General features: G+C 48.8%; 1 protein-coding gene across 4 annotated transcripts in view; it reads right to left on the minus strand.

Annotated features, from left to right (window-relative positions):
• Positions 1–818: 818 nt before the first annotated feature.
• NINL (ninein like) overlaps positions 819–13,076 on the minus strand; it is a 60,595-nt gene continuing 48,337 nt past the window's right edge. For 3 of the 4 annotated variants that reach the window (XM_090052561.1, XM_090052578.1, XM_090052553.1), the window contains 8 exons: positions 12,537–12,883; positions 8,782–8,886; positions 7,957–8,026; positions 6,061–6,345; positions 5,490–5,603; positions 3,898–4,110; positions 2,562–2,675; positions 819–1,664 (listed from right to left, as the gene is read on the minus strand). In XM_090052561.1, the coding sequence (XP_089908687.1) occupies positions 1,473–1,664; positions 2,562–2,675; positions 3,898–4,110; positions 5,490–5,603; positions 6,061–6,345; positions 7,957–8,026; positions 8,782–8,886; positions 12,537–12,883 (1,440 nt within the window). In that variant the 3' untranslated portion in view covers positions 819–1,472. The remainder of the gene's footprint in view (positions 1,665–2,561; positions 2,676–3,897; positions 4,111–5,489; positions 5,604–6,060; positions 6,346–7,956; positions 8,027–8,781; positions 8,887–12,536; positions 12,884–13,076) is intronic. The other variant, XM_090052570.1, reaches the window with a different exon arrangement.

Genomic DNA, 13,076 nt, shown 5'->3' on the forward strand with positions numbered 1-13,076 from the left:
ATTGCCTTTTAAAATAAGAATGAGAGAATGTTTCTTGTAAAGCAATTTCAAGTTATGTGGCATTCATTAAAAATAGTTGCCTCCAGCATATTGTGTGAAGAAGCCTCATCTGGGACAGTTGCAGGCATACCACACTGATCTGAATGGGAATGAACTCCCATGGATACAGAGTGCTGGGACAAGTTCCTGGACTGGGCCAACACCTCAGAGTCTAACTCAAAACACTCACTTCCCATTTCAGCCTCTAAACAGAACAGTTGTCCAGTTCTGGTGTCTGGATTCTACCATCCTAGAATGAGTCCTTCTCCTGCCCACCACCACCCGCTTTCCGCAGCAGCTGTGTGACACTAAAGCTTTCTGGCTGCCATTGAGGCTCACAGAGAGAAGCCCAAGCTTGGGCCTGATTCACGCTCCCATGGTATGAGCTACATAAAGGTGAAATAAGTATACTGGGGCTCATTTTCATATTCTAGCTGCTTATCAAGGGTTACCAGGGTCTTTATGGGCAAGAGAAGAGCTGGACTGTGAGCATAGGGGCCACTCATGGGGCAACTATCCTTACTTGTCTCTTTACAAGAAAAAACAAAAAGACAAAAAACACAACAAACAAACCCCAAGAGATTCTTCCATTTCTTATCTCTGTGCTGCTCATCACCCCCCACAACTACACTATATGCAGTTGGTCCAGGATATCTTTTATTTTCTTAGCTCTCCAAACTGGATTTTATCTATGTGAGGGTCTGTACATCTTAGACAAAAGGGAAGCATTAAGGACAGTCTGGGCAGCAAGGAATGGAATCAAAACCAGGAACCAAGTGTTAAAAATGCTATTTTCTTTGTTTATTAAAACATAATATCCCATTCCATGTGAGCTAGCATTGGAAGACCCCATCACCTCAGAGCTGCCTTTTCCAGCAGTACAGCCCCATAAGCACATCTGGGACTTATGGATTATTTACAATTCCTCCCTATACAAAACGGTGCGTCCTAATATGACAAGCTGCCAGTGTGCAGACAAGTTTGGTAGTGTGTGGGTACGTATGGCCATCACCAGACACCCGACCTAGCCCTGAGACAGACCCACCATACAGGGTGAACATCCATTACCTGAAATGGCCAAAGGCACTAAAGCTTTTTCTTTCCCACTTAGGAAAAGAAAATTCAGGGTACACATGCTGGAAGGCCATGGTCTCGTTTACCAGCCTCACCCTCTTCCCTGAGAGTGGCCCTATCAGTAGGCAAATGGGGGAGTGATCCTGTGGCACCCCACAGCCCATCAGCAGGGAGAAGATTACCCCATTATCAAGTTGCACTGGGCCCTGGGTGCAAGACTCAACACTCTTCATGGGGTCAGAACTGGGACCCCAATGCTGCCCACTTGGTCACGAGTGAAAACAAGGAGAGCAGGCAGCAGTGTATCCCTGCTCTTGATTGTCCTTCTACCTGAATTCAGCTCCGAGGTCAGCACCAATTCACACACTGAGAGAGGCTGGTGCGATCCGCCTGAGGAGCTGGTTTAGGGCCAGAAGCTTCTCTTCTAGAGCAAAGTTCTTCTTCTCAGCACTTTTCTGCCTTTGCTCAGTCACCTGCAGAGCCTTCATCAGCTGTGCATTCTCCACATACAGGTCTTTGAGCAGGAGGTCACACTTAGCCTTCCTGTCAAACTGGAGCACAGAAGGAAGGGGTTTTACCTCAGCCACCATTCCATGTCAAGAAACCAGTCAAACATGCTCCCCACCTCTTCCCCCCTGCTAGTTGTGCTGCAGTGAGGCAACAATTCACTGGGGTGCTTGTCTTGTGTGGCAAAAGTAATATTCATAGATCAGACTGAATCAAAAGTAACTGGAGCCACCTGTGATACCAGGGGAGATGCAAAGAAAGGTCATCCGGAAGAAAATGACCCATGAAAAGGAAAAGCAGCACTTGTAAGCTGCAATCTGCCCAGCTGCTGCAAGCAGGACCAGATTATGGGACAAGGCACCAGAGGGGCTGGTAACCCAAACTCCACTAATGTTCCTCCCCAGACACCCTGCACTGGGGGTGGATGTTTCTCCCCTGCTGTGGGCAGGTGGAATGCTGAAAGACCAAAATAAACCTTCCATCCAGAGCCAGGATAGGAGGCTCATTCCAACACCGCTCTGACTGCCACCATTGCCTAAAGGGTTGGAACAGCAGGCACAGTTCATGGACACTAGGGTCCTTGGCACTGCAGCCCACCCCAAAGTGGCCTTCCCAAGCCTCTACAGCCCAGTTCTAGAGTGTGCATGGTGCACAGGCAAGGATAATTTTGCCTGTGTTGGTTCCTGGGAAGAGCTGCAAGATTGAATACAGCCACATCTGCAAACCCACCCACCCAATGTGGGGGGAAGAGGGAAGGGGAGGGGAGACTCCTGCCAGGAAGATTCTGCCACAAGTTGATCTTGGAGGTGGAAAGACCTGGGCCATTATTGAGAATACCTCACGGGGGGCTGCCTGGTCACTAAATGGCTGCTCCTGCCTGCCCCAGAAAGTCAGTCAGCTAGTGCAAGATGCAGAGTGAGCAACATGGTCCTCTCACTGACCTGCTCCTTGAGCTGGGCCACCTTTTCCTGCAGCATTGCCTCTGCATTCCTCAGATCCTGCTCCAGCCCCTCTGTCCTTTCCTCCATCACCCTGAGCATCTTCTCATGTTCCTCCTAGGACATGCAGTGACAAAGGCATATCTTAACTCTGTAACACTGAGCCCTCCCAGGCCTTGCTTAGGAACTGCTGCCCCAGCCCTGCACCAAGGGAGTATCTCGTTGCCATGTCCTCCTCTGCCTCCTAGATGAGACCTTTGTGACTGCAGATGCTGATGCCCCCATCTCTGGTGTTCCAGCTCTGGTCTCCCACACTGACCAGTGTATTTCCCTGCTGTGTCCTGTCTAACCCCTAGGTAGGGGGCTCACGAGCAGGAGCTACCTTTGCAGACATTGTACATATACACTGCCTTGCACAAATGGGCCCTGATGGAGGGTCCTTCAGCTCTTCAACAGGTATAAAGGGTAAAAATGCATAGAGGAACGTCATAGATGCAGCTGAACATCCCTTACAACTAAACGGAGACCACTGAGAAGCTCCAAGAATCTTAGCCTTCAGTGTGGACCCTTTAAAGAAATGGCAGGAAACGTACCCATGCATCTTATAAAGCAACCATTCTTGAGAGGAGAATGTTTCCCCCAAGATGAGAAACAGGACCTTGGGGGAGCTGTTCTTAAGCGTCCCTTGGTTTCACTAGCTCTGCCTGCCAGGCTTTTTCTTTGGTAACCCTGCTGCTCCTTCAGTGCTCTGCTCGTTTGATTTAACCAAGAAGGTTTATAATGAGGATTGCAGTCATTGGCCTGGAAGAGGGCTCAAACTGGTGCCAAACACAGGGGCCCACTTGTTTAGCAGCTTGGAACATCACATCTGCATCTCCTCTAAGAACCCTGCACTGGATAGGGAAACCGTTTTTGCTGCCTAGCACAAGCCAATATGAGAAAGAAGCCTCAGCCAAATCTTCCAAACCAGAATGGAAATGAAGTACCCAGTCCCATGCTGGAGTTTGTTCCAGACTGCAGGGAAACAATGGAAAGGGCACCCTGGATCTAGATTAGGGATGCCGCATGCAGGGAGGAGTCAGACTTTGCACTGGCACAACGGACTGAAGACTGGAGTTAGCTTTATCACATCAATCATGCTGTCCAGGTAATGCTGCCACCTTCCCTGGCTCTCACACAGAGCATTTCAGGCAAATACAGCATTCTTGGTACACAGCCAAGTGTGACCTGCCAGGTGCAACCTGTCCCATGTCATGGCAACCAGGATTACTGAGTCCCAGACTCTACTGGGCCCCACTGCCTCCAGCAGTGGAGACCTCTCTCTGCAATTCCTCCTCACCTGATGTATAGCCAGTTGCCTGCTCGACTGCTCAGCCTGGAAGCTGAAGTCTTCTTGCAGCTGCTGAACCTTCTGCTGTTCTTTGGCCAATCTATTGTGGAGCTGGGCGAGATGCTCCTTAGGCACAACATTGCCCATCTGGCCCTTCAGCTGCTGCAGCTCCTGCAGGTGCTGAGAATGGGCCAGGTGGAGTCGTGTGTTGGCTTCTAACAACTGTAGCACAATAGAAACAGTGTGATAACCAGGTACCACCTCTGGCTGAAAACAGCAGCCTCAAGGGAAACAGTGGAGCTTTGTGGGGGGCACCTGCTTCATGCTGAGCACCCCAGAGAAAGCTCAATGACCATGCTGGGTTCCCTGGGCAATAAGGCACATTTTAAAAGTACCAGGATAAATTGCATTGATCAAAGAGATTAGGGGACGCTTTTTCCAGCTCTGCAAAGGTCAGCAAAACAGAAAGACTAGCAAGGGCTCCTGGGGGGCCCATTGGGTATTTCAGTGATATTATGCAGGCCACTGAAAGGGGATGAGTCATTTTCCTGAGTAAGATGTCAAATCCCAGAACCCAAGGTAACCGGTCCCACCACAAGCTGCTGCAAAGAACATGGTATCTCCAGGAAGGTGCTATTTAGCCCACGGGGGGAATAAGACCAGATTGCTTACACCCCCTCCCTCCAAGGAAAGTAACAGATAGCAGTGCACAACTACAGGATCAATCCCTTGGGCCTGGAAGTGAGAGGCAGTGGCAGCAAGGCCTGCCAATACCAGAAAGGGGTCCATTTTGGAACTCTGTGATGGGTTAAATGCCTCTTAGCCTATGCCATATGAAAGGGAGCCCAGGTGCATGCTAGGAGCTGTGCACTCTAATTGAGCTATTCTGAGATTCACCAAGATTCCTTTATTCATGAGCCAAGACAGGTTGTGCGCACCCTGCTGGGGAGCTCCCAAGAGAAGAGCAGCTAATAGCTACCTCAGAGTTTACCCCACAGTAGACAGGACAGGGGGAAGGAATACCAGGCTATTCCTGTCTATGGGCTATGTGCTTGTTTTTGCTTTTTCCCCCTTGTCTCCCACTCTGAGGTTTAACTCATCCAAATCCTAAACAACCTTTGGCTGGGATGTTCTTGGGGCTCAAAATATCTCATACTATCCATGATCCCATCTCTGCTTGCACCACCAATATTCTTTTTGCTGTTTCTTGCCACCCAGAGGTGAAAGGGAGAAGCCTTGCCATCATCTAGAGTAGTGGTGCTCAACCTCTGGCCTGCACTGATCCCCCTGGGTCCAGAAATTTGGCAGAGGGGAATGGTGCCAGGATTAATTATCATTCTCCTGCTGCCAAATTTCCAGAGCAGTGGGGAGCCCTCTGGGCCAGATAACATGGCTTTACCCTAGCACACAGGGTCGTGCCAGCATTTGGCTATATACAGGTGCATGGGATTGGGTTGGCACATGGCACATCTTCAAGCTGACCCCAGGCATCAACTCTGCTCTTTCAGTTGCTGGCAGGAAGCAGCCATGGCCAAGTAGCTAGATCCTTGCACCAAGGGCCCTCTCCCCACATCTGAGAACAGGCCAGCCACAGACCATACCTGATCCTGGCTTTCCTCAAGCTCCTTCCTCAACTGTGCTGTCGTAAGCCGCAGCATCTGGCGCTCCTGAGTCATGTGCTCCAGCTCAGCCTCCAGCTCTTGCACCTGGCTGACCTGTCAGGAGAAGCATATGCACAAAGAGAGGGAGCCTTTTAGGAAGAAGGGAGGGAGTCCTACACCATTCAGGTGTCAAAGAGCCTGCAAAATGATAGATCCATCAGCCTGTCGCTTGGTGAGGTCACTTAGAAGCCTGCTGAGTGGGTCTGTTAAGGCATTCAGCACCTCAGCCTAGCAGTGAATAACTCCCCCTTGACTAACAGGAATAGAATGGCTTGGCCCATTGTTTCCTAGTCCACAGGCAGAGCATAACAGCACATGGTCACAATAAATCCAATTAGCACATGTGTAGCTCATAATGGTTACACTTCCTTCGCATCACATGCACACCTCATGCATGAATGCAGCTGGGGCTTTTCACTCCTCCCTAGCATGTGGCACAACCCGTGGACATGATACACGCTCCCCCATCCAGGCAGGGTGCCAGGGCTTGCCACCACAGAGAGGATGTTACCTTCTCCCTGGAGCTTCGGAGATCCTGCTCAAGCAGCTCCCTCTCCCTCTGCCACACCAACTGCTGCTGCCAATGCTCCTGCTCACATTTAGCAAATGCCTCCTGCAGTCGCTTGCTAACAGTGGCTTCGTCCTCTTTCTGGCTAGTCATATCAGCCAGCCTCTGGTTTAGTAACTGGATCATCTGGTGGTTGGCCTCATTCTGGTGGTGGAAAGCAGAGAGCTCACTGCTCAGCTGACAGGTCTCGGCATTTAACTGGGAGATGTCCTGCTTGTACCTCTCATTCTGAGGGAAGAGACATGGGGAAACGTGAATCAGGCAGAGAGAATGATGGGGGATCTACAGAAATGTCCATGTGTCTGTATACAGACAAAAATCATCCCACATTTATTTGTATGTCACATACCCATGAAAAAGACAAAAGACATTCAGCTCGTTTTGTGGAAGTAGAATGAACGAAAGATTTTTCAAGAGTAGGCCCTGCCACAGCACCAGTTCAGTTAGGGCAAACCCACTGCCAGAAGGAGTAGAAGCAGTCTCATCCTCAGCATCATTGCCCCGTGACCTGCTGCTCGGCCAATGCAGCTACAGCTTTAACCCTGTCAGAGCTGCTATCAAATTGCCTCCATTCTGTTGAGAGCCAAATTGGCAGTACCTGTGAGAGGGTTAAACTGTGTTTGTCCTGGAGCAGGATGGGTAGGGAGAAGTGATGCTGATGCAGGTCTCTGGTTCTGCTTCATATGAGGTTCAGCCCAGGGGGAGCCAGTGCTGAGCACAGCACCCCCGCTGCCATTCCAGCACAGAAGTCAGTTTCATCACTCAAGACACTCTAATTTTGGATGGCCAGTTTTGGTGGGAAAGGTGCCTGTGGTATACAAATACATGCTATACACCCCACGCCCCCTCCCCCCAGACAAGCACCATCTGTTATGGCAACACAACTTTTCTACCTGCTAGCTGGGGACAGTTTGCCCAGCTATGCTGGGAGAGGAAGGCCTCAGTGGAGCACTGTCTAGTTTTGGACACCATACTAAGAAAGCTTAGAGGAGAGTGACATGACAGACAGATCATTTAGAAAGCATGGCCTATGGAGAAAGGTAGAGGGGACTGGGATTGTTTGCATGTCTTCCAAGACATAAAGAGGCTGTTAAGAAGAGGGGAGGGATCAATTGTTCTCCATGGACAACAGTGGTGTGACAAGGAGAAAATAACAATGTAAAGTAAAAATGGATAAGAGGAAAATCTTTCAAAGCAGGTATTCAGGAGAGGGAGCTAAAGATAACAGTGACAGTATCATAGAAGACCAAGTTATCATTAGGTACAAGTACACATGCACCACATTTTTACATTACTGGTTAGTAGTTAGTTATGTAGCTTTCTACCCACACAGTGGGTTTAAACCCAGAAGTCCCCAAATAAAAAAAGTGGTCCAAAAATTTTAAGAGTAATTTTAGAAGTTTCAAACTGAGGCATCTGAAGGGGGACCCGATTTATACAGCCAAATTTTTCAACAAAGCAGGATCCTTCATCCTCATGCAGATGTGCATATATAGTCAAGATGAGAAAAGCCTCAGGATGTCCAACCCAGAGTTAGGAAAAGTTTTTCTACAAGTGCCAAGATGTTCAAACATTGCCCATGGGCCTTGATTGCTGAATTCCAGTTTCAGCACATGGGAAATAAGGGTCTTAATCCCCTCACCTATGCTGAAGCCTCAGCCTAGCTGAACTGCATGCCAGGAGTCTTGCAACAAGCTTCCTTAACAGGCAGAACCAAGGATTTGTTCATGGGAGTTTGCGCATAATATCCAGGAGGATCCTTTCCTGGCTCCTTCTGCATGGCTGAATCTTTCGGTGTGGCAGCTAACAGCATGTCAGCTAATGTTAATGGGTTCTTACCAAGTCAGTTAGCTCTTGTACTGAAGAGTAAGCCTCCTCTTTTTCCCTTTGCAATTCCTCAATGAGTTTCCTGTTGGGAGCAGGGAAGAAATATCAGCTTTAGGGAAGAATGACAAGTCACAGAACTAATTTGTAAATACATCTTTTCCTGGTGCTGAAACCCCCCCCTGCCCAACACTAGCTTAGATTAAAAGGAGAAAACACAAACAAAAAGCAAAAAAAAACCCCCAACATATTCAGGCACTAGCTCAGGGATGGCAATATAACATTACACTGGCAATATAGTCAGTTTTGAAAACCTTGGCCTATCAGGTTGGGTGCTGACAGTGACAAGTCTTAAAAGGTGCCTGTTCCCCAGGATGTCTTGAGCACTCACCCTTTGAACAGTCAGATTCCCTGGGGGAGGGAGGAGGCAATCCTGACTTCCTCTCAATCTCAGGCTCTTCTTTGATCCTACAGCCATTTGCTGGTGCTATGATTCTGTCAGTGGGGTTGGGCCAGAAGCCCAGATCCCCTGCTCCAGACACCAAATCCTGGCCCAAGGCACTCTACAGCATGTAGCCAGATGGAGCTTAACAGCTGAGCTTTCAGAACTACAGACAGCAACCAAAACCCTGAAGCCAATGTGACCTCCCAGGGGCAGCCTGCCACCACACTGGGTGCTGTCCAGCGCCTGCATTCCACTGTGTTGGCACCAAGCTGCCCAATTCCAACGGATTTCTTTCCAGTCAATGTCCTCCAGGTTCTTCCATTTCCTACCCAAGCTTTAGTTCCAAATCATTCAAAGAACCATTTTTTTGCAATGTTTGCTGGGGGTTTTCTTACCTGTGCTTATCGCTGGCTTCCTCCGCAGCCTGCACTTCTTGCTGGAGCCTCCCCAGTTTATTTTTCAGCAGGGCATTATTTTCCAAGACTTGATGCAGCTCAGCCCTGTACATGAAGACATAGCTATTCAGGGCCCTGCTATGGCCAAGGGCCTTGCTTATTTTTTTGCACAGCCTACCTTGTTAACAAGGGGCAAAGAGCACTGCAGAAGTGTGGATGATATTCACCCACAAGCTTCTGCAGAACACTATGGGGGCAGGTCACAACCTTGCTCATTGAGGCATGCACCAGTTTAGTCCTGAATGCATGCCCCTGGCCCAGGATATCCAAGGGTCAAAAAAAATCCCATGGTTAAAAAAAAAAAAAAGGAGCGTGGCACACACAGCAGTGTGTGCTGCCCAAAGCAGAGCCTGGCCAGCTGGACCTGCACTATACTGCCAGCCAGGGATCACACGGCAGGATCACCACCGCTGTTGCCCCAGGAGGCCCCCCAAGACTACAGGTAAGGCTGCTGGAGCCAGCTTAGTGCCCCAACTTCTCCTACCCTACCTGGGGTAACTTGCCACATGCCAGAGTGCACAGGTAATAGGTATTCCCTAGGGACAAGGCACGCTGTCCTGCTATCCATGCACATCTGGACATGTCCTTGTGAATCACATGTAGGTGTCTGCACACCTAACAGTGCTGATGCTGAGTGGTACAGTCTTTTGAAGGGTGTTGCAAGGTAAAAATCACCCTGGTTGAGAATCACTAGACTAGGCACTGTAATACTACAAAGATGGTGTCCATGCGAGAGTGCATGGATAGCAGGACAGCAACACCTCTCTTAGGTCCCCTCTGTTGTGCAATTAACTAGTTAATTGTGAAATTACCGTAAGAGCAGCTATCACACTATAAAAAAAGCTCCAACTAGCTATAAAGTTAGAACTCAAAAATGTGTACTAACTTTATAGCTGGTTGCCATCGAGCTTTAAGTTCACACATGAAGCAGGGTTTCCCCCATGACCAGAAGCCTTGTCAGCAGATCAGGCTCCCAGCCACAGTGGTGCACCTTGACCAGAGTGGAAGTGCTGAGCCATGGGGATTGCAACTGCTCTGATCCCCAAGGATGCGGGTGAGGGGGGGGGTATGTGAAACCCCCAGCCCACCTGGGGCTCTCAGTCTGGTTCTTTACCTGCAATGGGGACTGAGAGACCTTGAAGCTGATGGGGCTCCCAGCCCCAGCTACCTCATGTAGCTGGGACCAACAGGCCTGCAACTGATGGAGCTCCTGGTCTGGACTGCACTTCATGCATAGCTAGGGCCAAGAGCCCCATCACTTGCAGGGCTCTTGGTTCCAGCTGCAAGTGGGCCCCATGGCTGGAAGCCCTCTCAGCTGGGAACTCCCTCAGTCAAGGGGGCTCCAGGCATGGGAACCTGCTACTTGCCAGTGAAGGGGGAGCCCAGGATCAAACTCTCTCTGCACTGTCAACGTGGCACAATTGGATCTAATGCGAGATCCCAGAGTCGTGCCTCCTGCCCTGTACATGGCATGGCAGGAGGCTGTTGTATGGATCATGCATTAGATCCAATTGTGCCTTTACCTGCAAGTGTAGAGGGGGCCTTAAGTAACACAGGGACCTCCCTATCCTCATGCTTAAGTGGCCACTCTATCCTCTAGCACATGAACGATCACTGGCACAAGTCTTCACATGCATCATAAGGAGCAAATTAAGTCACTTGAGAAAACGGCCTTAAGCAGCCACGGCAACACCTTACTATTAGCATTATGATGGAGCTCCTACTGATATAAGGACTGAGACTCAGTGACTACCATATACAGTCAGAGCTTGCCTTCCAGAGAGCCTACAATATCAATAGACAACCCTGTCTTCCATTTGAAGGTCTCAAAGCACTCTGCTAATAAGCATCTCTCCAGTCCCCATGGCAGTGGTTTATCATTCTAGTGGGAAGACCATGTTACAGATCATGCAATGGACTAAGACTTGGGAGATATGGGTATAGTTTTCTGCTCTGCCTTCCACTCCCTCAGTGACCTCAGGCAAGACACTTACTCTCCAATATTTAAAATGGGAAAGCTGATTTACACCCCTCCTCCCACAACCTTAACAAGCAAGACAAAGAACTAAGTACTCCCTGCTTTGCTTCTGGGTGATGCTAGAGCAATGGGGCACCAGACACAGATGGGACATTCTAGCTGTAGTGGTAGCAATACCTGGATTTGCATTACTGCTACCTAGGGGGAAGAATACAGCTCAGGACTGAGGGACCCAGCTCCAAATTTTGACCCTGAGATTACACTTCAGCCTCAGGGCCCCAGTAGGCTCTTGCTTGCCTGCTCTTGTCTAGAACAGACCCCCAAGTTCAAGAACTGGCTTTGTATAAAAGAAGCCAGGTGGGCAGTTAGGAGCAAAAGGACTAACACAGCATGGGCAGAGTACAGGTCATGCACATTATCACATATGTGAGCAAGACTAAGGAATAAGCTATTGTACAAAATGAGTCAACGGCTCAGGAACAGCAGCAGCCAGATGGGGGAAAGAGAGGGAGGAGATTAATATATTTGCCAACACCTTTGCTCTTTTACCAGCCAAATCCTTTTGCTGGTCACTTAGGCCACACCTAAGCTGCAAAACCTCACTATGCCAGACTGTGTTGCCTCAACCACACTGTACAGCTCGGTACACACCACCTCACTCACCAGGTGTGCCACAGTCAAGAGTTAGTGCCAATTACCACATCACATTGCTTTAGCTAAAGATGATAGCAAGCATGGCATAACTGAGAGCAGTATGGCATGGCATAACTGAGAGCAGTACGGCTGGGCAAAGTAAGACTGAGGTCAAGGTACAACCTTGAAGACACTGGGTACATCTACACATGTTATTAAATGCACAGCAATAAACTCCAGAGCAGTCTGAGCTGGAGTCAACTGCTCTTAGGCACGGTGTCTGTGTGTGCGCCTGGGACCGCATCAATTTGAGCCAGTGGAGCAGCCCTGGGCTGGCAGGGGGCATGGGTGAGTCAGCCCCAGGCTCCTGTCTGGAGGCACTGAAAGCCTGGACCCCAGGTGGGTGGGCTGATTGGGCACAATTTGTGCCCAGTGGTCACCATCTACACATACATTTGATTGCACTTAATGACTCCATCATAAGATAGTACTGCTGAGGGCAGTACTATCTTATGATGGAGTTAGTTTACTGCACCCTAATACTGGTGCACATGGAGATGGTGATGCTTCACTGTGGAGTGAATTAGTCAACTCCACAGTAAAGGGCAAGCACAGATGCAGCCATTAAGTGTTTTACTACTGTTAAAGTGAGAAGTGTCTCATAAAGGGAGGTGGGTTTACTGAAGGGGCAAGGTGCTTTGGGTAAGAGCTGAACTTATCTGTCTTTCCCTCTTCTTGACATTTGGTGTTCTCCACAGAGCACTGCATTCCCTGCACAAGTGGGGCTGGGGGACATCCAACAGGATCAGACAAACATTCCAATTCCAGGAAGAAGGATGTTCACCTCAAGGTGAGTGCAGATTTTTTGCTTTCAGAATAGATGCAGACTGCAACATGGTCCTGACTTTCCTTGAAAATAAAAGGAAAGCTTCCTCCTACAACGTTTCCTGCACCCCTCTGTATCCCTCCCTCCCTTCCTCTGTTATGAGATCTTTAACAGAGAAGAGTAGTACTGATTTAGGATCCTTCCCCCTCTCTCACAGAAAAAAGAAAATCAACCTCTGGAAGGGAAATGGCACCCGACCTTATTAGCTGTAGCTCGTTTTTGTGCTGCATCTTCAGCTCTTCTTCTAGCTTATCCCTTTCTTGGGCCAGCCTGTGTCCAAGGTTGCAAATCTCTTTGGCGTAGTATTGTTCCATTTCTGACCTCTCCTTCTCAAATCTCTTCTCAAGGTCCTGGCTTCCTGCAGACTTCTGGAGCTGGTATCTCAAACCATCAATTACTTCTTGATATTTTGCATTGAGTTTCTCTAGGTCACCTTTCTGCTCTTCTAACTCACTGATCTCAATCTTAAAGCTCTGCTCAGTGTCCTTCCTTTCCATCTCAAAGTTTCTTTTCATTAACTCGATTTCCCTCTCATAATAATTTCCCTGCAACAAAAACATTATTTTGATGTCAGTCACATATTCCTAAGAGCAATTTCTGGCATTCAACTATGAAACAGAATGACGTATTTACGGCATGCTAGATAGGGGATGGTTTTCATGGTTCTGTCATCGTATTTCACTCAGCTTAAAAACCTGTTCTAATGAAACAGGTCTCCAACATGCTAGAGTAATCCTT

The sequence above is a fragment of the Crocodylus siamensis genome, chromosome 1, assembly GCF_052110815.1.
Source record: "Crocodylus siamensis isolate JL-2025a chromosome 1, ASM5211081v1, whole genome shotgun sequence".
Classification (NCBI taxonomy): domain Eukaryota; kingdom Metazoa; phylum Chordata; order Crocodylia; family Crocodylidae; genus Crocodylus; species Crocodylus siamensis.